Raw genomic sequence first — 25,716 nt, 5'->3', positions numbered from 1 at the left:
ACACGCTCCTGATACACCAGGCTTTTCCTTACCTCCTTGCCTTTGCATGGGCTTTCCTTGTGGCTCAGCTGGTAAAGAATCCACCTGCAATGCAGGAGACCTGGGTTCAATCCCTGGGTTGGGGAGATCCACTGGAGAAGGGAACGGCTACCCACTCCAGTATTCTGGCCTAGAGAATTCCATGGGCTGCATAGTCCATGGGGTCACAAACAGTGAGCGACTTTCACTTCACTTCACTTACCTTTGCACATGCTATCTGCCCTCCCTAGAACTCCCTCTTCATCTCCTCTCCTCATGAACTATCTCCTTGAACACTCAACTCTTCTCTGACACTTTTCCCAAACAAAATTGATCTCCCCCAGGGTCCTGGTCCTTATAGCTCTTGTCCCTCTCTGCATTCAGTGGTATTTGTATAAAGGTCAGGACGCTGTATGTTGACACTGGATTCTTCAGTTCCTCTGCTTAGTTTTGGTCTGGACAAGTCCCTTACCTTCTCTACACTTTAAAATTCTCATCAGTGAAATGAAGATAATAATACTACCTCAGGGAGTTACTGAGAGGATTAATAGATTCTGTGTTGGTAAAGATAGGGCAGTTTCCAGCACATAATGAGTTTCCAATAAGCTACAATTACTATTTCACTCAATAATGCAACTTTCTCACACATCTGGTTGCTCTCCAGACTGTGAGATCCTGAGGAAAGAGGTGGTGTTTAGTCTTTTTTTCTTAAAATATATCTCAAAAAAATCTGGCTCATAGTAGGCACTCAATAAATGATTGTGGAATAAACCCAGTTGAAAAGAGCAAGTAGAAATAGAGATGGAGAAACAAGAAAAATGTATCATTGGGGGAAATTTGGGTCACACAGTTCCATCCATCCATTCTTTCATTGGTTTACTCTCTCAAGAAGCATGTCCCAAGGTTGCAAGTTGCAAGTCAGGAAAGAAAAAAAAAAAAAAAATAGGTGCTAAACATGAAAATGCATCAGGCAAATCCTAGCTCTGGATGCAATTACAGTCCTGGAAGGAAGAGATTTATTTAACAAATCACTGCAGTCCAACAGTCATTTGATCTGACTGCCTTGGGAGCACAGAGGTGAGAAGAAACAATTCAGCCTAGAGGGGTTAGGGACGGCCTCCCAGAAAATGGACACTGGGTTCAGATACAAAAGATCACATAGGAATTATCTTGATGGCCAAATGGTGCCAAGGACAGAGAAAGGGGATATAGCGTAAGAGTGAAGTGCAGAGGCTGAGAAAGAAGTTGCTCTCCCAGCAGAGTGCCCCTGGGTCCACTTCCCTGACCTCTGTAGGCAGGTTTTCATTTTCTGTCTCTAAAGTCGAGATCACTGGGTATCTCTGCATACCCTTGAATGTTGCTTGTTTTGAGGATTAAATGGGGAGCAGAGGAAGTGACCCAGTGTTGGATGAATGAATGGCCCACCATGTACTAGGTGCTTGGCCAGACCATCCTTAGAAAGAAATAATCCTTTCAGCAAACAGGAAACAGGAAGAACCAGTGGGAAAGTGTTTGGGGGCATTTTCCTCTCAGACGTGTATGACCTCTGACCACCTTCCCGTCAGGCTTTGAGGCTCACACAGGAGGACATGACTGTGTCACCCTCCAGGCCAGTTCGTCCTCTGGACATCCTGGGTGTCCCGTGGACCATCGCGGCATGACCGGCCGGACATCCCTATGTATCACCAGGGGCCACAGGGAAGCAGAGCAGCACTTCAGCGTCTCCACTGGGGACAGGGGAGGAGCCAACAGGTCCCTGTGTTCACAGGAGTGATGAGGAAAGAGTGGCAGGCCAAGACTTTGGGAAATAGATGTTGAAAAGAAATGTGCCAGAAACTTGGGATGATTTAATGGACACAGTTTGTGAATTCAGCCCTGTTCTTCCTGGACAGCTGCTGCCATAACTGTCATTTCTGCATCTTTGAGCTCACTTCTGTGATCAGAACAGTCATTCATACCATTGTTACTTCCAGTAATAAGAACTACCACTTATTCAGGCCCTCACAAGACAAGATAAATGGTTCTGAGCACGTCACATGCATTTCATTTTACTCCTGCAATGGCACTGAGAGATCAGCCTGGTTCCTCCCGTGTACAGGTGTCCATGTTGGAGCTCAGAGAGGTTGGGTGGTCTGGTGACATTAAATGCAGAGCCAGAGTCAGAACTTAGATCTATCTGACTCCACAGTTGGCCTCTCTAACTCTTTTTTATGATAGGAGGTCTTTGAGGCAGACAAAAGACAATCCATTCATTCAATAACCATTTATCAAGCGCCCATTCTGATGAAGACCCAACAATGAGTACAACATGATCCCATCCCTTGATCCCTTCTCCTGGGGATCTCGTGTGGGGCAGGGGAGCACCTTCACCAGAGGTGGAGCACATGCAGATCTCCTCCCCAAGAGGACAGCTCTCTGTCTCTCCCTTTTTTTAAAAAAAATGTATTTTTATTAATTTTTTTTAAAACACCAAAAGCATTTTGTATTTGGAATATAGCCGATTGACAAGGTTGTGATAGTTTTAGGTGAACAGTGAAGGGATTCAGACATACATATACATGTATCCATTCTCCATCTCTGACCTGGGTGGGTCAAGGAAAAAGATTCATGGGTGACAGGGGCAGGTGGCACATTCAGGAAGAGGCAGGTTTAGGATACTAGCAAGTCTCTCTGACTCCAAGATGGAATTCATGGCCTTTGGACCCCGGGGCCTGGACAGGACAGCTCATCTCAGCCAGACTCTCCCAGCTCCCTCTAATCCGACCCCGGCTCACCACCTGCTGTATTTTCCCCTCCAGCCCTTCCTCTGCTCTAGACGGCCCTCCTGAAAAGCCACTCATATCCCTTGGCACAAGCAGATCCTGAGGCCCTGAAATGCCTGTCTTTGGCCCCCATCTCACTTCATCTGTCCAAGTAACCTCCTTCCTCCAAGAATCCTCTCAGGTCCTATTCCTTTCTAGGATCTTCTCTGACTCCTCAGGCAAAGGGGGACTCCTCCTTTCCCGACTGCTCCCTCAGTCACTGTCTCTGTGAGGCACTCTAATTCCTAGTTATTTTCAGCTTTGCTTTTTAAACTGAGGCCATGCCTGCCTCCTCTCCCTGCACCACCCCCTGCCTCTGGCTGTAAAGTCACACAGACCTGGGAGTGAGTCTCAGTTGCTCTGGGGCTTGAAGGCTGTAAGCTTCTGGGTGAGCCTTGAACCTCTTGGACATAATTTTCTCTTTCCTGCCCTCCCCAGAGATTTACTATAAGAATTACAGAATGGAGTCATGGGTAGAAAGTTAATCCTAGCTTGTCGTTGGCGTTCAATATATTGCAACAATCACCACAGTAATACTGATGAATACTGGCAGCCTTTGTTTTGTTCTTAACTATGTTGGTTGAGATGACTTGACTTCCCAGTGGAATTATAAACTTTGAAAGCATCAACCACATCTTAGACATAGTCTATATATTTTTCCAAAGTACCTGGTGTGGTGCTCAGCACATACATACTCAATACTTACCTGGTAGGTAGCACCAAGGTTCTGGGAGCAAAAGGACCATCAGATGGGTCAACCCCAGTGACTAGGCTGATGGGTGGCTTGGCCGCTGGAGCAAACACACTAATGACCTTTCTCTTCCCCCGAAGGAGTGTCTGATCCCAGGGTGACGCTGGACAAGAAGGAGGTGATAGAAGGTGGAGTCGTGGTGGTCAACTGTTCTGTCCCAGAGGAAAAGGCTCCTGTACATTTCACAATTGAAAAATTCGAACTAAATATAAGGGGCGCCAAGAAAAAAAGAGAAAAAACCTCTCAGAACCAGAATTTTGTGACGCTGGAATTCACAGTTGAGGAGCAAGACCGTACCATACGTTTCCAATGTCAAGCGAAGATCTTTTCTGGGTCCAACGTGGAGTCCTCCAGACCCATCCAGAGTGACCTGGTCACTGTGCGGGGTTAGAGTCCTACTTCCTTTCTATCATTCTTCCTGGTTTGCTGATTTGGTCTGGGGAGAAAGAGCCCAGAATTGGAAAAGGGCTCAGGCCTTTGCTGCTCAAGACTGTTCTTGGTTTATTATTATTATTTTCTATTGGAGTATAGGTGATTCACAGTGTTGTGATAGTTTCGGGGGAACAGCAAAGGGACTCAGCCATGTGTGTACATGTATCCATTCTCCCCCAAACTCCCCTCCAGTCCACAAAACACTGAGCGGAGTTCCATGTGCTATATGGTAGGTCCTTGTTGGTTATCCATTTTAAATATAGCAGTGTGTACATGTCCATCCCAAACTCCCTAACGGTCCCTTCCCCTCATCCTTCCCCACCCTCCTGCAACATTCTCTAAGTCTGTGAGTCTGTTCCTGTTTTATAAGTAAGTTCATTTGTGTTTCTTTTTAGAATCCACATACAGGAGACGTCATACCATATTTCTCCTTCTCTGTCAAGACTATTCTTAATCATTTGATATTTTTCAAACTTTTTGACTCTGACACAATTTAACTATATACGCATATATATTTCCAAACAATTCTTAACCTTCATACATGGTGCATTTTGCTATTTTTCTTTCTATTCTATTTCCATTTCTTAAAGCACTGGCTGAGGCTCACTGAAACAATATCTTGTGTGAGCTGCAGCTTGGGAACTGTGACTTTAAACCATGAGAATCAGACATCAGGAAGTGGGGTCTGGAGGGGATCCAGGGGGAAGTGGGGTTGATCCTCAGCTTTTGCCTCCTGCATTTGACAAGGAATTTCCCCCTTCTACCCATCCTTCCATCACTGAGACGTTGGACAAATAGGAAACAGATGAGGTGGCCTGAGAAGTGCTCTCAGGAGAGAAAGGCTACAGCAGAGGGGAACCAGGGTCTGAGTGTCCAGGACAGAGAGCTCAGGGCTCCAGGTCAGGCACCCAACAGCTCCCAGTGGCCTGAGAGGGGAGCACGTGTGAAGCAGGAAGAAGGCAGGGGAAGGAACAGTTTACCGCAGAAAGCCTCAAGTGTATTCAGGACTGGAGCCCTACAGCTTGTTAAGTGATCGTCAGGGGACTTCCCTGGTGGTCCAGTTTTGGGAATCTGCTCGTCCAATGCGGGGGACACGGGTTCAATCCCTGGTCGGGGAACTAAGATCCTGCAAGCCGTGTGGTGTGGCCAAAAAAATAATAGAACAGCAATTAAGAAAAAAAAAATGGACTTCTGCTTTTGGCGCCCTCGCTTTTGCCCATTGTGTGCACATAATGCTATATTGTATGTGTAAATATTTCCTGTATAGTATTATGTGTGTATATGTATATATATAGTATCATGTATATACAAAAATTTTTTTATTGTAGTTCATGGTGTGGGTTAAAGTTTAAGAAAATGTGGTACTATATAAAGTGACAATTCTTCACAGTAAGTACCAGCACTTAGAGAAAAGTCCCTTGTCTGTTCTTCTAGACTTATTTTACTCATTCATCATGTGCACACACATTTTTGACTTGTTTATCTTTGTTTTTACAAAAAAAAAAGAGAGAGAGACCTGTCAAACATTCTATCTTATAACTTTTTCTTAACAAATACAGTATAGATGTACTTTTGTCCATATCAAGAAATACAGATCTTTATCATTCTAGTGACAACTCAGAACCCTGTTGTAAGGATATGCTCATTTCATTTTAGTTTTTTAAATTCATTTATTTTTTAAAAGTGAGAGGAGGTTTTATTCGGGGAGGGAACACACTCCATAGACAGAGTGTGGGCCATCTCAGAAAGTGACAGTCCCCTGCCTCATCTTATGTTGATGGACATTTAGGCATTTTTTCCCCACTCGTTTGCTCTTAAGACAATCTTGCAGCAAACATTCTTGTAACTTCTGTAGTTTCCTATTTTATTATTTTTTATGTGTCAAATTCTTTTCTATTGAATTATTTATTTCTTTATTTTTGGCTGTGCTGGGTCTTTGTTTCTCTAGTTTCAGGGTGTAGGAACTACTCTGGTTCTGATGGGCAAGCTTCTCGTGGTGGTGGCTTCTCTCAGTGAAGAGCGTGAGCCCTAGGGCACACAGGCTTCGGTAATCGTGACACAAGGGCTTAGTTGCCCTGTGGCACGTGGAATCTTCCTGGACCAGGGATCGAACCCATGTCCCCTGCTTTGGCAGGCAGATTCTTAACCACTGGACCACCAGGGAAGTCCCTGTGTCAAATTCTTGATTCAAATGTTTTGTGCATTTTCGGTATTGAAAAATATCACCAATGCGCTCCTCCAAAAGGAAAAACATTTCCATCGAAAGTGTTCATTTTCCCACATCCTCATCAACACAGTATATTACTGATGTTTTCTCTATTGATGTTTTCTCTTTTATTGACTGCCTTGTGAGCAGCTTGCAGGATCTCAGTCCTCAGTCAGGGATTGAACCTGGGCCACAGTAGTGAAAGCACCGAATGTTAACCACTAGACTGCCAGGGAGCTCCCAATATTTTTGTTATTTTTGACAGTCTATTATAATTGAGGCACAGGGGCATATCACTACTGTGATTTGTATTTTTTGGTCTTTAGTGAGGTTGAGTATGCTTTTTACATTTGTACATGTATGCTTTTACATCCCTTCATGCCTTCCTATTCACGTACACTTTGCCCATATTTGCCTACTGCTTCTGATTGATTTGTTTGAGCCCTTTATAAATTAAAGGAATGAGCTCTTTGTCAGGTGCTGTGCAAAAATTTACCCACTTTTTCACTTGTCTTTATTTTTTACTTCCATGAAAAAACTTTCAATCTTTAGTTAAAATCAAAGTTATGCATCTTTTTTCCTTATGGTATCAATTTATGCATCTTTTTTTTTAACGGTATCCAGTTTTGTGATTCATACCTAAAGTTCCTCCATGCTCCAAGATTATTAAAGCAAAAAATGCACCTCTGTTTCCTTTTACTGTTTCTGTGGTTTAATTTTTTTTTCCTCTTGTGCATTTAGATCTCTGATACATTGAGTTTGGGTGTCAGGAAAAAATCTTTAGTTATTATCAAGCTATCCCAGAGGATATTGTTGAATGTGCTAAAAGATGCCGTCTCTTTTTTTGACTCTTAGGAAAACAAACTCCTTTTTTTTTTAATGATAGCTTTTTATTGTGAATTTAAATGACTTTACAGTAAAAAACAAAAACAAAAAAAAAACTAACTAACAAATATTAAAGTAGTAGGTCACTTTAAATTTACTGTTGGCGTTCTTTTAATGTCCTTATCTGTGTTTTACCTGGCTGTAATTGGTGTACATACTCCCTTATGCTCTGCTGGGTGTTTTGGTGGAAGCAAAGGCCTGGCTCTACTTCCCTCACGGTGTCCGATCCCTAATGTCTGACTCATATTTTATTAAAACAGTGTTTTTCAAACTGCATGAGTCATGAAATCAATTTAGTTAGTCACAACCAGCATTTTTTAAAAAGAAATAGAATAGACTAAAAAACATTTTGCAGGGGCATATGGCATTATTTAAAAATTCATTTCCATGAAGCTGAACTTTGGGAAGCAAGGGACTATCTAGGCTGAAATGCCAGAGGTCTGTGAAGTGGTATGAGAGTTACCTAGAAAATCCTTGGTGGGCAGGATAAGGGTCTGCTTCTCACTGCTGTGATTATTTCTGAAGTCATTTAAAAAATGTTCTTCAGATGAGATGTAGGTTTGATCTTTGGGAAGCTCAAAGTTAGAGAAATGAAATTAAGAAGAAGCCTGAAGATGCAAGAGTGAGCAAGAGGGAGGGAGCACCAGAGCAGCCTAGGTGAAAGTTTTTTGAGAGGAAAGGTTGAATTTTTTTTAATTAATAAGGAAAAACTGATTGGCCTCCAAAAGCACAGAAAAGGGGAGGGAAGTGGCCTTTCTCCTCAGCCGGATTCTAACCTGAGTCCAACCAGCCTGTCCTCTTCTCGTAGAATCCTTCTCAAATCCCAAGTTCCACATCATCCCTGAGGGAAAGGTCATGGAAGGAGACGACCTTCAGGTCAAGTGCACTGTTCAGGTGACGCACCAGGCCCAGTCATTCCCGGAAATCATCATCCAGAAGGACAGGGAGATCGTCGCACACAACAGCCTCAGCAGTGAGGCCGTGTACTCCGTGATGGCCACGACAGAGCACAACGGCAACTACACCTGCAAAGTGGAAGCCAGCCGCATATCCAAAGTCAGCAGCGTCGTGGTCAACGTCACAGGTAGGGTTGCTGGAGGGCGTCGGCAGGTGGCGGGCTCACGAGGTGTCAGTGCTGGAATCCGGGCTGGGCAGTGAGAGCTGGTTCTTCTGCTCCCACCGGTCTGAATGGATGTGCTCAGGCAGGGCCGTGGTGCTCATGGGGAGAAATTCAGTGCAGAGCAAGCCAGCAGTCCGCTGTGGTTGTTTCAGGCTGCAGGCTGGGCCCAGTCAGATCCCAGCCGGGCCACTCAGTACATCTGTGACCTTGAGTGAGTGACTGACCGTCTCCTTACCACAATTCTGCCATTGGAGTGATGATAGCACTGCAGGACTGTTATAAGGACTAAATGCCATCCATCACCTTTCCTACAGAGCTGCATACCGAGTAAGTACTCGGCCAATGTTAGCTGCTGTTTCTATTATTATGTCGCATTTTTCTTGCCTTTGTGCCCAGTACTGTGCTAGATCTCTATATCCCTGTGGAGGTCCTAAGACAGGGTCAGGAGCAAGAAAGCATTCAGTTCAGTTCAGTTCAGTTCAGTCGCTCAGTCATGTCCGACTCTTTGCAACCCCATGAATCTCAGCACACCAGGCCTCCCTGTCCATCACCATCTCCCGGAGTTCACTCAAACTCACGTTCATCGAGTCGGTGATGCCATCCAGCCATCTCATCCTCTGTCGTCCCCTTCTCCTCCTGCCCCCAATCCCCCCCAGCATCAGAGTCTTTTCCAATGAGTCAATTCTTCACATGAGGTGGCCAAAGTACTGGAGTTTCAGCTTTAGCATCAGTCCTTCCAAAGAAATCCCAGGGCTGATCTCCTTCAGAATGGACTGGTTGGATCTCCTTGCAGTCCAAGGGACTCTCAAGAGTCTTCTCCAACACCACAGTTCAAAAGCATCAATTCTTTGGTGCTCAGCCTTCTTCACAGTCCAACTCTCTTATCCATACATGACCACAGGAAAAACCATAGTCTTGACTAGACTAGACTCAAAAATAATAGTCAAAGTTCCTCTTTGTTGAATACTCTTTGCCTGGTTTACATACATTTTCATTTCAAGCTCATAATTATGCCATAAGGTAGGTATTATGATGCTGGCTTTATGGACGTAGAAACTGGAGCTGAGAAGTCAGGTCACCTAATGATTACAGGATTGCTGAGTGGCAGAGCAAGAGTTACCCCCCGGCCTGTTAGATTTCCAAATCCACGAACTTAGAAAGTTCCCTGGATGCCTTCCTTCTTTACCTGGCTTTACTTTTCATTTACTTATTTAGTTTAATTTGGGGGCTGTACTAAGTCTTCCTCAGAGAAGAAAATGGCAACCCACTCTGGTATTCTGGCCTGGAGAATCTCATGGACAGAGGAGCCTGGTGGGCTGTAGTCCATGGGGTCACAAGGAGTTGGACACAACAGAGCACACACAAGCACACAAGTCTTCATTGCTGCGCTCTGGCTTCTCTAGTTGCAGTGCATGGGCTTAGTTGCCCTGCTGCGGGTGAGATCCCTGACCAATGGTCAAATCCATGCCCCCTGCAGCAGAAGCTCAGGGTCTTTTTTTTTTTTTAGTTTAATTGGAGGCTAATTTCTTTACAATATTGTAGTGGTTTTTGCCATACATTGACATGAATCAGCCATGGGTGTACATGTGTTCCCCATCCTGAACACCCCTCCCAACTCCCTCCCCATCCCTCAGGGTCATCCCAGTACCAGCCCTGAACACCCTGTCTCATGCGTCAAACCTGGGCTGGCGATCTGTTTCACATATGATAATATACATGTTTCAATGCTATTCTCTCAGATCACCCCACCCTTGCCTTCTCCCACAGAGTCCAAAAGACTGTTCTATACATTTGTGTCTCTTTTGCTGTCTCGCATATAGGGTCATTGTTACCATCTTTCTAAATTCCACATATATGCGTTAGTATACTGTATTGGTGTTTTTCTTTCTGACTTACTTCACTCTGTATAAGAGGGTCCAGTTTCATCTACCTCATTAGAACTGATTCAAATGTATTCTTTTTAATGGCTGAGTGATATTCCATTATGTAAATGTACTACAGTTTTCTTATCCATTCATCTGCTGATGGACATCTAGGTGGCTTCCATGTCCTGGCTATCATAAACAGTGCTGTGAGAAGCACAGGGTCTTAACCGCTGGATGGCCAGGGAAGTCCCTACCTGACTTTACTTTTCAAAACAGCTTTTACCAGGAAAAAAAGTGTACTCTACCTCTCCCTGTGTATTGTGTGTCTTTAGGCAGTAGAATGTTAAGGTGGTGAGGGTATTATCTATTTTATCTGGTGCAATATTGCTAACAGCTGAACAGTACCTGGCACGCAGTAGGCTTTCAATACATATTTGTTGGATAAACAGATGAGCATCGGTGACAGTGTTCCAGAGGCAGAGCGAGTCAGCACTTCTTGGTTCCCAAGTGAAAGTGTCCATTCATTCATCATTCATTTGCTCATTTACTGAAAGCCCCCTCTGTGTCAATAGAGACCGTACAGTCACAGCGACAGTCCCCAGTATCATAGGTAGGCTGCCAACTACCCAGCTGGGTGACTGGCAGGTGTTGGATTCTGCTGGTCTATACCAGGTTGGCTCCTGCTAGCGATTTAGTTTATTATTGATAATGGCAAATATTTTGATGGCACATATTTTTTAGATAAAATATAATTATCTTATTAGAGAACAGTACTCAGTTCAACATATATTGAGCACCTTCTGTGTGCTGGGCAACTTTGGGGACCTAGGGAACTGCCCTATGCAGCTTTGAAGAATTTCACAGACATAAATAGACGATGAGAATATGATGCAATGATCAACTCTGTTAAAGAGATGGTTGTATGGTCATGGGCACAGCAGGGACCACGTGGCAAACATAAGGGCAATTTCAGGGCTTAGAGCAGCACTCCAACCCCTCGGACCAGGCTACTTTAGGGAAGCATGAGGCATCTTTGGACCACAGGATACTATTATTGTAGCTGATCCCACATCAGAAGTTTGAGTCACGCTGAGTATGTGAGTCAATCAGAAGGCGAGGCTCCCTGGCCCAAGAAAGCACAGTGTCAGGCTCGGCCGGCCCTTCCCATCCCCTTAGTTTGATGCTCTGTGCTCCTGTTCCGTGTAGAGCTGCCGGAGCCGTGCCAGGGCTGGCAGGCAACTCCCCCACCTTCAAGTGATGCAAGCCTTCCCACTTCTGCAGCCTATTCTCCACTCCCCTGTTGCTATCAAGCCTCACTATGAGTGGTTCTATAGAGTGATGTTGGAGGCTCACAATAATTTTGTGGACATCAAGATCATTGAATTAGTAATTTGTCTTTGGCTTGAAAGTGGGTTTCCATTACCTCTCACTGTTCACATTTTCAGACCCAGGTGCTGCCAGGACTCCCGACTCTGTCCTGTCATCTCATCTCTACAATCACACCCTCACTCTGGCCCTCACAGCAGGATGTCATAGGGCTTCCCCAAGCATCTCTGCTCCAATTCATCCTTCAACTAACCTGTAGGAGAAGCACCTATTTGACTTCATTATTCCTGGGCTTCATTATTCCTTGGTGGCTCAGTTGGTCAAAAACAACAACAAAAAAAAACCCCGCCTGCCAATGCAGGAGATGAAAGAGACCTGGGTTTGATCCCTGGGTCAGGAAGAACCCCCGGAGAAGGGCATGGCAACCCACTCCAGTATTCTTGCCTAGAAAATTCCATGGACAGAGGAGCCTGGCAGACTACAGTCCATGGGCTCACGAAGAGTTGGACATGACTGAGCACACATACATGCACACACACACACACACACACACACACATACACACCTTCACCCTGACTCCAGCCCCTTCCAAACATCTCACCGGACTCTGCCTGGAATATTCTTTCTGCTTGGTCACTGGAAGACCTCTATTGTCCTTAAAGACCAAGTCCCAAATCTCCCTCTAGGAGCCTCCCAGGAAGAGTCCCATGGCCACACTTCAGTTCCCAGCACACTCTTCTGTCTACAGGTCAACAGTCACTGAAAAGATTTAGCATCTGTCTGCATCATCCTGGGTGAGCTCTGGAAGGTCTGTGGCTCAATTCATCTGACAACACTGATACTTAGCACACAGCCTGGCACGTTATAGGAACTCAGTAAATATTTGCTCAGTGAGTGAACAAAAGACTTATCCTTATTAACCCGAGTGATGGTCTAGCATCTCATTCTTAATTCTAAACCATTGTCCACCTACCCCAGCAAGATGTTTTGTATTTTTTGCATTTTTGTTTATTTTTTAATGTGGAATCATTTCTGTGGGATTCTTCCTGAGGTTTTTTTTTTTTTTTTTTACTTTTTTGGTATTTGTCCAATGAAATTGTAAGGCCCTTAAGGAGGTAAATTTCTTTCTTTTTTTTTTTTTCCTGCTCCTAACCTAGAGCTTTGTTTTATTTCATTTTATTTCATTTGGCTGTGCCTAGTCTTAGTTATGGCATGCTGGATTTTAGTTGCCCCTCTTCGTTGTGGCATGTGGGATCTAGTTCCTTGACCAGGAATTGAACCCAGGCCCCATGTATTGGGAGCATAGAGTCTTAGCCACTGGATCACCAGAGAAGTCCCCTAACCTCGAGCTTTTGATGGTGATCTGAAAAGAGGTAAGTCGATGTTCATTATATGGAAGGAAGGAGGGGTGGAATGTGCCTCAATGAATTAATTATTAGGCGATCACCTGACTTACAGTGTTATTTTATTCCCTATCAAGGAAACTAAGAAAACACCGCGTACTGATTATAATTATGATGGAAATGACTTCCATTTCCATCCATGGAATATCAGTGATGACCACGACAGCGTTGGTTTTTACTTCCAAACCTGTATGCCAGATTAAATCCTAAATTTAGAGCCAAGGTAGAATTTAACCCCTGAGTCCTGATTGCATTCTCAAACCCATAAGGAGGTTTTCTAAGAGAAATTTCAAGTCTCAGTCTCTTTCTTAATATGAAGATAGTCTCAAGTGCCACCGGCTCCTCCTTCCTTCTGCTTCAAGGGTCATAACCATGGAGTCAGTGCGCATTTGCTTACATGAAGGAGCCAAGTCTCCGCAAAGGTTAAGTAGCTAATTAGTAATTCCTCTGTGGCTGAAAACAAACATTTACCATTATTATAAAATACTGGTATTCTTCAGGGAATATTTGTATTAGGAGATGATGAAACTTCTTGAAAGTCAACCACAGTCTTTAGTACTCTCGACATCCAACCTACATTATGGTGCTAATGACTCCTTCCAGTAGCATAGAATGTTGGAACTTACCAAGTACTTGGGCTTGGGAGGCTTCGGGTGGCATCTTCATGCTCCTCCATGGGAAGTGCTGGAGGAATGGTGGCCAAGCTGCTGCTTCTCCCCAACTCTACAGCATCACTCTGCTTCAAGCCTAGACTACATTCCCTCCTGCTTCCAGTCTGGGCCCCTCCAACTCCATCCATTCTCCTTCCAGAGATCTCCCTACAGAACACATCTGAAGCTATCCCCGTGACCCAGACCGTCCATGGTTCCCATTGTCCCGAGGGTATATTCCACACTTTTTAAAATGTGATTCTCAAGTTCCTTGAAGATCTGCAAGCCTTCTTTTTCTTCTCCCACAGCGGTCCCAGGCTGCCTGAACTTTCAGGTGCTTGAACCTCTTGCCAGACCTTCCATATGTTATTCTCTCTTCCTGCGATACTTTCCATCTTTGCCTGCAGAACTTATCCCAGGAGTTTTCTCCTGATTCTTCAAGCCTGGGTTCCATGTCCCCTCTATAGGCTCTACTGCAGACACTATCTGAAGAATCGCCCATGAGACTTAAGCACTTTATAGAGTCAAGGACTGTTTCTTTTTCACTGCTGCCTCTCCTCTGCCAAGCACAGAGATGGCCTGAGATAAATACTTGTGGGATGAAATGAATGAGTGGATGAATAAACGAGTGAATGCCTGAGTCATTACTTGCCACATTACAAATTGCCAAAGTTTTCTAATCCATGTCTGTAAGATAAATTGGATTAATGAGGGAGGCAAAACTGCCATTGGAATCCCAGGAGAAGAATGAACCCTGGCTTGTGAATTGTGTGATCATCAGGTTCATGAGAAGCAAAGGGAAACTTTGTGCAGGAAGTGGGGAACTGGTTCTCCCAGAAGCACCTGGGCCACAGTCCTCTCCAGGGGACTGGGGAGCTGGTGCCCACAAACATCTCACCCAATTCCCACTCACTGTTTTTTTCAGAGCTATTTTCTAAGCCTAAGCTGGAGTCTTCAGCCACACATCTGGACCAGGGCGAAGATCTGAACCTGTGGTGCTCCATCCCAGGAGCACCCCCGGCCAACTTCACCATCCAGAAGGGAAGCATGACTGTGTCGCAGACTCAAAATTTCACCAAGAGAGTTTCAGAGTGGGACAGCGGGTTATACACCTGTGTCGCGGGCATCGGCAGGGTGTTCAAGAGAAGCAACACAGTCCAGATAACTGTGTGTGGTGAGTATGTCCTCACTGGCCCTGAAAGCCTCTGGACTGAATGGGAGAAAGGGAATTTATCTCCAGCCACCACCTTCTCTAGTCTGAAGATGATTCAGACTGAGGCAGGATAAAAACCCAGGGGATGGGGGAGGGGGATTTGGGGAGAGAGGAGTAAAAACAAGAGGCTGAATAGTAGCAAGTGGGTACTTCTGCTCAGGGTACAGGTCAGATGCATCAAGATCAATGTTGTTGGCAAAAGTCACATTTGTGGCTTTGTTATGGCTGCATGCTGATTAAGTGGCCTCCAAATCCACAGGATTCTGCTGCTTGAACAGGCACTCACCCGAAAGGTCAGGGAGCAAACACTGCTTAGTCAACGCTAAGCTTTAAGATTTTACGTTTTTTTTTTTTTTTTGCCATCAGTTCAGTTCAGTTCAGTCGCTCAGTCGTGTCCGACTCTTTGCGACGCCATGAATCGCAGCACGCCAGGCCTCCCTGTCCATCACCAACTCCCGGAGTTCTCTCAGACTCATGTCCATTGAGTCAGTGATGCCATCCAGCCATCTCATCATCTGTCATCCCCTTCTCCTCCTGCCCCCAATCCCCCCAGCATCAGAGTCTTTTCCAATGAGTCAACACTTTGCATGAGGTGGCCAAAGTACTGGAGTTTCAGCTTTAGCATCATTCCTTCCAAAGAAATCCCAGGGCTGATCTCCTTCAGAATGGACTGGTTGGATCTCCTTGCAGTCCAAGGGACTCTCAAGAGTCTTCTCCAACACCACAGTTCAAAAGCATCAATTCTTTGGCGCTCAGCCTTCTTCACAGTCCAACTCTCACATCCACACATGACCACAGGAAAAACCATAGCCTTGACTAGACGAACCTTTGTTGGCAAAGTAATGTCTCTGCTTTTGAATATGCTATCTAGGTTGGACATAACTTTCCTTCCAAGGAGTAAGCGTCTTTTAATTTCATGGCTGTAGTCACCATCTGCAGTGATTTTGGAGCCCAGAAAAATAAAGTCTGACACTGTTTCCACTGTTTCCCCATCTATTTGCCATGAAGTGATGGGACCAGATGCCATGATCTTCGTTTTCTGAATGTTGAGCTTTAAGCCAACTTTTTCACTCTCCACTTTCACTTTCATCAAGAGGCTTTTTAGTTCCTCTTCACTTTCTGCCATAAGGGTGGTGTCATCTGCATATCTGAGGTTATTGATATTTCTCCCGGCAATCTTGATTCCAGCTTGTGCTTCTTCCAGTCCAGCGTTTCTCATGATGTACTCTGCATAGAAGTTAAATAAGCAGGGTGACAGTATACAGCCTTGACGTACTCCTTTTCCTATTTGGAACCAGTCTGTTGTTCCATGTCCAGTTCTAACTGTTGCTTCCTAACCTGCATACAGATTTCTCAAGAGGCAGGTCAGGTGGTCTGGTATGCCCATCTCTTGAAGAATTTCCCACAGTTTATTGTGATCCACACAGTCAAAGGCTTTGGCATAGTCAATAAAGCAGAAATAGATGTTTTTCTGGTAAATGGGATCTTAGTTCCCTAACCAGGGATCGAACCTTTGCCCTCTGCAGTGGAAGCTTGGAGTCTTAACCACTGGACTGCCAGGGAAGTCCCTAAGTTCCAGTTTTTGATGCCTCTCCTGGCTTACCCAAAGGGCTGGGACCCCTACTGGGTAGAAGTAGATATCTGGACCACTTAGAGCCGGGCTTCTCAGACTTGAATGTGCACAAAACACCTGGTTACAGCGCAGTTAGATTGGGGTCAGGCTTTGTGTCTTTCACCAGCGTCTTGGAGATGCTGGTGCTGCTGGGCCCCGGACCGCACTTTGAGGAGCGGGATGTGAAACACCAGTCAAGCTGTCACTGTCACTGTGCTTCTTCAGTAGTCATGGTCCTTCAGTTGAGCCTTCAGTGTAAATCCAGCCAAGGTTTTAGTCTCAACTGAAGCAGGATTTTAGCGGTCATCTACCGGATAAGGAAATAATATACAAGACAAATGTGAGTCATTCCATTGTAATTCTTTGTGTTGTTGTAGTTCTTGTGAGGAGGTCATTTCGTCCTATTAGCTTTATAAATAAGCTAATTTCTAAATAATGGCCTCGTATAATTCTTGTTTCTGAGGCATGAAACTTACTATCAGGAGAGGCTGAGGCACTGAGAATTTGTTTTAAAATATATTGTTGGATACTTGTTACATAATTTTTTTAACATTTTCCTTCTATCTTTCTCAATACAAAGAAAGAGATATGAATGTGTGTGTATGTGTGCATAAGATATGTGAAAATATAAGCATATATTTAGGTAACCGGTTATAATGTTTTTCCTGAATTTGTGTCATCCTTTTTTGTTTATATTATTCTCTTTCCCTCTCCCTCCTCAAGAATCTAAAAGGAGTCCCCTAAAGATAGATATGGCCACAGGCATTTTATTTTATTATTTTTTTAAAATTAATTTTTATCAGAATATAGTCGATTTGCTACGTTGCATTAGTTTCAGCTATATAGCAAAGTGAATCAGTAATACATAATAGATATCCACTCTTTTTTATATTCTATTCCCATATAGGCCATTACAGAGTATTGAATAGAGTTCCTTGTACTATACCATAGGTCCTTGTTAGTTACCTCTTTTATATATGGTAGTGTGTATACGTCAGTCCAAGTCTCGCAATTTATCCCTCCCACTCCCCGCCCCCTTCCCCCTGTGGTAACCATAAGTTTGCTTTCTACATTGTGAATCTTTTTCTGTTTTATAAATAGGTTCACTGGTGCCATTTTTTTAAGATCCCACATATAAGCAATATTATATGATATTTGGCTTTCTCTACCTGACGTACTTCACTAAGTGTGGCGATCTCTGGGTCCAGGCAGGCATTTTAAATTAGAGCCATGATAGAGAAAGCCAAGCCCAGAGTTTGCAGAAGGAACACCTTGGGCTGGATGTCTTGTCTCAGATTGTTTTTCTCTCTCTCTCTGTCATTCTAGAAATGCTCTCCAAGCCCAGCATTTTTCATGACTCCAGGTCCGAGGTGATTAAAGGACAGACCATTGAAGTCAGTTGTCAGTCCGTAAACGGAACGGCGCCCATTTTTTATCAGCTTTCAAACACAAGTAAGCCTGTGGCGAATCAGAGCGTGGGCTCAAACAAGCCTGCAATATTCCGAGTTAAACCCACGAAAGATGTAGAATACTGCTGCAGTGCAGACAATTGCCATTCCCACAGCAAGATGTTCAGCGAAGTTCTGCGAGTAAAGGTGATAGGTAAGTCTCTGTGCTATGAGAAGAATCCACGGGGGACTGTGGTTTAATTCACATTTTCAAAGGTTTGGGAGTGGACAAGAGAAGTGGATGGTACTTGTGCAAAGTCCATACACATGACATGTGCCAAAGCAAGACCAAAGCCCAAGTAACCGGGGCTGGAAAATATCTGGTGGTTATCAGTGTGGCTGGCATCATCTATTTTCAGAAACTTTCAAGTGAACTGTTGAAATATAAGTCAAGTGTCCCAACTTGAGGAAGCACAAAAGTTGTGCTTTGGGGTTCCCTTAGCATTTGCTCCTTTTCATTTATTTATTTGGCTGCGCTGGGTCTTCCGTGCAGCATGAGGAATCTTTAGTTGTGGCATATGGGATCTAGTTCCCCAACCAGGGATCCCACCCGGGCTGCCTGCATTGGGAGCACAGAGTCTGGATCACCAGGGAAGTTCCATTTGCTCCTTTTTATAGTGTGATTTATTTATTTGGGGTTGTGCTGGGTCTTCATCGCTGTATGTCTCTTCTCTAGTTGTGAGTGGGAGCTACCCTTTGTGGCAGAGCGTGGGCTTCTCATCGCGGTGGCTCTTCTTGTTTCAGAGCAGGGGCTCTAGGCGCTCGGGCTGCATTAGCTGCAGCTCCCGGGCTCTAGAGCACAGGCTCAATTGTTGTGGCACACGGGCTTAGTTGCTCTGCGGCATGTGAGATCTTCCCCGACCAGGGATCGATCCTGTGTATCCTGCATTGGCAGGTGGATTCTTTACCACTGAGCCAGCAGAGAAGTCCCCATTTGTCCCTTTTTAGATGAACTGACAGTCCTCTCTGGGAAATGTAGACCAGAGCTCTTCTCTACCATGGATGCTGGACCCCTGGCAGGGCAAATTCTGTCATGTGTGGAAATCTCAGCGGTCAGAGCTGTAGGCCAACAGTCACTGGGACTCTCATACTCCAGAGAAATATACCATTGTCCTGGGGTGAATAGTTTTCCTTGAGCCTTGGTCTTGTACCTTTCAGAAGGCCTTAGGAGTACCATTACTTGCAGCTCTGAGATGTTCTGCATCTTGTTGTAAGAAGCTTAATAAGGCTTCCTCGTCCTCCTTGTTGTTTAAGGACTGCTTATCTACCTGTGCCATGTGGACATCTTGAGTTGGATAGTGATACCTCCTATAATTTTTTCTCGGGGGTGGGGGGGGCATACTAGTCGGCTTGCAGGATCTCAGTTCCCCGACCAAGGATTTAACCCATGTCCCCTGCAGTGAAAACCCAGAATCCTAATCTCTAAGCCATCAAGGGACTCCCTGATTCCTCCTACTATTAATGTATAGCCTAAGAGTAACAGTGTAGGAGGCCTAGGTTTGATCCCTGGGTTGGGAAGATCCCCTGGAGAAGGGAAAGGCTACCCACTCCAGTATTCAGGCCTAGAGAATTCCATGGACTGTATGGTCCATGGAGTCACCAAGAGTCAGACACAACTGAGTGCCTTTCACTTCACTTCATTGAGTAACTACACTTCTCAAATTAGCATTGGTAGCTAATAAGCACCTCATGCCATAGGTCATAACAACAACAAAAAAGAAGATATATTCTTTGTATCTCCTGATTAAATAGTGAAGAAACATTTTAACGTATTTGAATAATAATGCAAATAAATATTTTAAAAATGTTACCAGGCAACACATTATTAACTCTCCTGCAAACTCTCCTTACAGTGATGATAATAGGAATTGAGGGCATGAAAATATCATCTGGCTTGAGTGGGAAGAGCTGGGCCAGGAACTAGGGCTCGATGATGGGTAGGCGGAGAGGGCTCAAGATGGTCTCTAGCCTAGTCAAATAGGTGATCAAAAGGCTCCGTGGGGCAGCTCAAAAGGCTGGGGATGGATGACTGGAAAGTAAGGTTGGGAATAGAGAGTCATTGGATATAAACTTGTAGAGTAACTGAGCCTAACCATGAAGGGCATCAGTTGCCAGTCAGAGGAGCTGGGGCTTTGTCCTGTGTGCAGTGAAGAGCTAGAGGGAATGAAGGCATGCTGAGAACTGGGTCTTGGGAAGATTCACCTGCTGGTCGCATCAGTTAGAAGGGTGGGGACTTCAAACCTTACAGTGCTTTAAGAAGCTAATGTAGAGGCCCATGTGAAACTCTTGGTTTTCATCAGGTCAATACTGGACTTCGCTTGTGATCTAGTGGTTAAAAATCCACCTGCCAATCAGGTTGGATCCCTGGCCTGGGAAGATTCCACATGCCATGGGGCAACTTATGCCGTGGGCCACAGCTACTGAAGCCTACATGTTCTAGAGTCCACATTCCAAAACAAGAGAAGCCACCTCAATGAGAAGCCCTTGCACCCAACTAGAGAAAGTCTGCATGCAGCAACAAAAACCCAGTGCTACCAAAAATTAATGAATTAAAAAATAAAGCGGGTCAATATTAGTGGCTAATGTTTATGAGCACCGATCATATGTCCAACCCTGTGTGAACTATGTTAGTAAATTAGTCCCATTCACACTTACAATAGCCATGTAAGCACCATATTCATATCATCCTTATTTTACAGTGGGCAACTAGGGCTTAAGATAAACAGCTGGTGGCCAATAATGCTGGGAATTTTGGCCAGGCAGTCTGGCTCCTAAGCCTGGCTTGTCACCATCTCCTTGTGCTTCACAAGAAGAGAGGCTGTCAGGTCAGGCTGCACCATTCAGGAGCCTTCCTTGTGATCAACTCCTGCCATCCCACACCAGGCCAGGTGCTCTCTTTTGTTGGATCAGCAGCTCCATGGTCTGGCCACCCACTGCACTCACAAGAGGGCGGTTCGTAAATCAGATCTTGGTCTGCTGATCAGTTCATTCTCCCACTAATAGTACTGTACTTGGGAAGACAGTTTAGGCTCAGAATTTTGGTGGCTAGACATGGAATAAAAGGGGCTATAGGAGGAAGGTGAGTTCTGCTCAGATCTGCTGGGAGTGAGAGGCTGGCAGGGCTTCTTGGTGGAAATGCACAGGTTAAAGTCAAGATACGGAATTCAGGAGAGTAACCTGGACTAGAACTATGTATCTAAGCTTTAGATGCTGTGTCTTTATGCATTAAATGTGCAAATAGAAACTATCATGTAGGTGAAATCACCAAAGATGAGAAAGGAGATGGCAAACTGAGGACTGGATTTTGCAGAAAGCCCTAATTTAGGGAGCAAAAATTGATGAATAAAGAGGAAATGGCAGGCGAGGAGGTAAGAGAATCAGAGTGAGGCCTCACGGGAGCCCAGGGGAAGCTGAATTCCAAAGGAAGGGCTGGGTGACAGGTAAGAGCTGTAGGAAGGCCAAGGACTAAAAGACAGGAAGAGCGTCCAACATGGATTTGACCTGCAGGAAACTCGGGGATGAGTTAGTTGGGAATCAGGTGACCTTGGAGTTTCTTCAAAACCAAAAATGCAGTGCAGTTTCGGAAGCAGAGGGACAGAATTGAGGTTCCCAAGCTCCCAAGGAAGTGGGAAATAGGGACATGAAAGCAATTGGTTTCGATCATTCAGAGGAGGAGAAAGACAGGACAAGCGCTAGAGAAGGTTATTTGTGTGTCAAGGTTATTTGCTTGTAAGATCTGGAAATGCCCTGCATCTGGGTTAAGCAGAGGGAGAGAAATCGCACACACACACACACACACACACTCACATACACAAACTCACCCAGAATAGACCCCAACAGAACACATAAGCTAATTGTATAGTTAAGCTGAGTGGTCAGTAATACTGGATTGGCCAAAAGGTTTGTTGGAGTTTTTCCGTAACATCTGTGTCCAACCCAGTACTTGAGGTGGTAAATGAAGGGGGTGGTGGTGGTGTCCCTAGCCTCTTGTGTCTAATCAGCGTGTGAGGACAGGTGTCCATTGCTGTTCTTCTGGGCTCACTGGGGGAGTAAAGGGCAAAGTGTAAGTCCGAGTCATGATTATAGAAGGCTGGCCGTGACCAGCGGCCGTGTCATGCTCCTCCCCTTGCCCACTTCTCTGCTCAGCACTAATCCTTTTCCTGCCTTCCAGCCCCAGTGGATGAAGCCCAGCTCATTGTCTTGAAGGGGGAGGTGGAGCCTGGGGAGCCCATTGTGTTTTACTGCTCCGTGAACGAAGGATCCTTTCCTATCACGTACAAGTTTTACAAAGAAAAGGAGAGCAAACCCTTCTACCAAGACACCATAAATGCCACCCAGATCATGTGGCACAAGACCACAGCCAGCAAGGAATACGAGGGACAGTATTACTGCACGGCCTCCAACAGAGCCAACCTTTCCAAACACGTGATCCAAAGCAACACACTGACCGTCAGAGGTAAGAGTTCTCAACAGCAGAATGCAGTGCAAGCTGCAAGCTCAGGGCCAGAAAGCACATCTGAGAGGAGACGGCTGGGAACTTAGTGCATCTTGCTATGGGCCAAGGGACCAACATCCACTAGGCTCTTTGGTGGCAGGTAACAAATGTCCACTCAAGTCAAGTATGAAAGAGGAAGTGATTATTATAAGGAATTAGAAGGATTTCACACAGTCCTCATTACAAACTTCTTGATGCAGAGACACCAACTTGGATCAAGCGTCCATCCATGGACCGCCTATGGTCGAGGGGAGTGGGTCATGCAGAACAGACACAGTTAGAGGGGCCCACCTGTGTGGGTAGAGGATGATGTATAGAGAGGGAAGAGGGGTGAACAGACAGCTTAAAAAGCATCTTCCTCAGTCCTACGGTCCCCTCAGGTCACCACTGACTCTAGAGCAGAAACAAACATTTCTGCACCTACTACAGAGTCCCTCAGAGGTAGATGCTCAGTGAAAGACACGAGTGACAAGGATATAAAAATCAGCCTTATATGTTGCTTAAGTGATGTGACGTGAAGTGAAAGTCGCTTAGTTGTGTCCGACTCTTTCCAATCCTATGGACTTCTCCATGGAATTCTCCAGGCCAGAGTACTGGAGTGGTTAGCTGTTCCCTTCTCCAGAGGATCTTCCCGACCCAGGGATCAAACCCAGGTCTACCACATTGCACGTGGATTCTTTACCATCTGAGCCACCAGGGAAGCCCATTTGTTGCATAAGGCTGTACTATTTCTTACTGGTAGAGGGATAAACATATACTTAAAAAAATTTTTTTTCTTTTTTTTTTCATTTCCAGTCTATCTTGCCCCCTGGAAGAAAGGACTCATTGCAGTGGTGGTCATCGGAGTGATCATTGTCACCTTGGTACTTGGAGCCAAATGCTATTTTCTGAAGAAAGCCAAGGGTGAGCATAGTCCTTTCATTCCATCCTGCCAGGCTGCCCTGCCAGGGAACCTGCCATGGAGGTGAGGGGCCTCAGCCTCATGGAAGTTTGTGCCCTGGTCCAGTGGGAGCCGAGGGCATGTGGCTGATGACACTTATTTTCCTCCTGGGGTGTCACCTTCCTAACCAAAGATGTTGCCTTTGGTGGGTATGAGCTTTTACTGCCCTTTGGAGTTAGCCAGGCATGAGTGAAAGCCTTTGCTTTCTGAGTTGGGCTCCCAGGAAAAGACGAATTTGGGGGGAATGTTGCATCTACATGTGATCAGAAGTAGCTCTTCGTGTGGGGCTTTGGCCACACCTAGTCCTACAGTTGGTAGAGTTGGGCATGAGTGGAGACACCCTCCACCGCACCCCCAACACACACACACTGAATGCCTCCCGGTCAATCTGGTTGTGCTATGATTTCTACCCTGTACTTGGGGTTATCCATACATAGAAGGGAAGCCAGGATTATCCACTGACACTGAAGAATCAGTCCACTAAGCAAGACTCAAGCAAAAGGGCACAGCATCAGTAAAGTCTGCAAGAAAATAATAATAATTTTTTTTCAAATTTTGTTTATTTCTTTTGGCTGTGCTGGTTCTTCATTGCTGCATAGGCTTTCTCTAGTTGCAGGGAGAGGGGGCTATTCTTTGTTGCAGCACACGGGCTTCTCACTACGGTGGCTTCTCTTGTTGCGGAGCCGGGGTTCTAGAGTGAGCGGTGGTAGTAGCTGTGGCTTGTGGGCTCTAGAGCACAGGCTCAGTAGTTGTGGCGCACAGGCTTTGTTGCCCCAAGGCATGTGAAATCTTCTGGGACCAAGGATCGAACCCACGTCCCCTGCACTGGCAGGCGGATTCTTTACCACTGGACCCCCCAGGGAAGCCCTGCAACACTTTTTGTTGAGATAAGGCAGGTTCTGTCGGAGACCCCTGGGGTTGCTGCCGGGGACAGGAGGGACCAGATGAGATGAGGTGGGGTTTTTTCAAAGCAGGAAGGGGGCAGCCCCTCTGGGAAAATGGTCTTCAGGACAAACCGCTTCCTCAGGGTCAGTCTGGCCTTTGTCTCAGGGTCAGTCTGGCCTTTGTCTCAGGCCAGTTTGGGATTCAAAGCCCGGGGATTGATTTAACCTTTACTTTGGGGAAGGTCTTGGAGCAAAGAGATGGTCGCCCATTTATCTGGCTCCTCTGTTTCCTGGTGCTGTGATCTTCCTCTTTGCCACACTCCATGAAGGGAAGCTGCTCCTGGTTGAAATAGTTGAAATGTCCAATTTCATGGGAAATGATGTGAAATCTCTTGGTATAAGACCAAGACCTGCTTTGTTTATTTGTTTGTTTTCCTTTAAAAAGAATGTGACTATATTTGGCTTTCTGTTCTCTCTTTTTATGGGTGTTCAGTCTTAAAAAAAAAAAGTCCAATATGGTTGAAATGAGTGTTCCCATCTGATGTGGATGTGGGTTCTTTATTCTGACTTTGATTCTTCTCTTTGTCTTTTAAAGCCAAGCAGATGCCCGTGGAGATGTCCAGGTCAGTGTCTTTTGGAAGAGGGGAGGCTGATCTGTGGGTGTGGATAGACTCGTCTGGCAAGGATTTCTGTCATTAGGAAGTCTTCAGTGGTTCTTGGCAAACTCAAAAAATTTAGGACCTTGAGTGTGAGCTATGAAGGGATATGTGTGTGTGTGTGTGTGTGTGTGTGTGTGTGTAAGATTGCAAACTGTCCTTCAGGAGAAGTAACGGCTTTATTCTGAGATCATGTCCTTTCTACACGTTTCCTTATGAAATTATCATGGTGGTAGATGGAATTAAAAATTTTTTAACTTAATTGGCAAAGTAGAGTTTCCTTAAACAATGGTTGTACTATTCTTACTGTTCTTGAGATCTAAACCCCCCAAATATGGAAACTACCTCTCTGTTCCTGAGAGAAAACGTTAACACAGGATAAGGAATCCCCTCCCGATATGGGATTCACCCAACAAAGGATTCCTCGCGTTCATGCATCCTTTGGTCCGGACACTGATTTCAATGGCAAAAAGGTTTTTGTCCAATAATCATAGAACTGGAGAATGCATGAGTTCCCAATAAGAGAGTAAAATTTTCCTCATTGCAGAAAACTCCTCCTGGTTTTTCTCATGCTCTCTTTGACTATGTTGTTAGTTTGGAGTTAGAGCCAAAAAAAATGTTATTTCTTTTTCCTTTTTTTAAATTTCAATTTAAGGCCAGCCGTACCGCTTCTGAACTCCAACAATGAGAAGACATTATCGGATGCCGGTACTGAAGCCGACAGACACTATGGTACTGTCATGGTTTTGTGCCGTTGTTAAGAATTTTTCCCAGCTTGCTCCCCGTCTCTTATCCTTCTGAGAAGCAGAATCTGTGGGCGGTAGGGTGAGGTTGAACGGGAAACTCTGGCTTCAGGCAGAGGCGCCTAATCTAATCAGTCATTGGGTGGTGGGCTAGGAAGCAAAACAAAAACGTCAGAAGAAAGGCAGAACACAGTGTTCTAATTTCCCCACCTTTTAAATATTCCAAGGAACGAAAGGTGGGGAATAATTACAATGCTGCGGACAACCA

General features: G+C 45.1%; 1 protein-coding gene across 7 annotated transcripts in view; it reads left to right on the top strand.

Annotated features, from left to right (window-relative positions):
• The window catches only part of PECAM1 (platelet and endothelial cell adhesion molecule 1), a 94,091-nt gene that overhangs the window by 41,796 nt on the left and 26,579 nt on the right, over positions 1 to 25,716 (top strand). For all 7 annotated transcript variants that reach the window (NM_174571.3, XM_005221005.5, XM_005221002.5 and 4 more), the window contains 8 exons: positions 3,651 to 3,956; positions 7,902 to 8,177; positions 14,383 to 14,631; positions 17,609 to 17,884; positions 21,902 to 22,186; positions 23,021 to 23,128; positions 24,645 to 24,672; positions 25,361 to 25,437. In NM_174571.3, the coding sequence (NP_776996.2) occupies positions 3,651 to 3,956; positions 7,902 to 8,177; positions 14,383 to 14,631; positions 17,609 to 17,884; positions 21,902 to 22,186; positions 23,021 to 23,128; positions 24,645 to 24,672; positions 25,361 to 25,437 (1,605 nt within the window). The remainder of the gene's footprint in view (positions 1 to 3,650; positions 3,957 to 7,901; positions 8,178 to 14,382; positions 14,632 to 17,608; positions 17,885 to 21,901; positions 22,187 to 23,020; positions 23,129 to 24,644; positions 24,673 to 25,360; positions 25,438 to 25,716) is intronic.

This window comes from Bos taurus, chromosome 19, assembly GCF_002263795.3.
Source record: "Bos taurus isolate L1 Dominette 01449 registration number 42190680 breed Hereford chromosome 19, ARS-UCD2.0, whole genome shotgun sequence".
Lineage (NCBI taxonomy): Eukaryota > Metazoa > Chordata > Mammalia > Artiodactyla > Bovidae > Bos > Bos taurus.
This window is presented reverse-complemented; position numbering and strand designations above follow the sequence as displayed.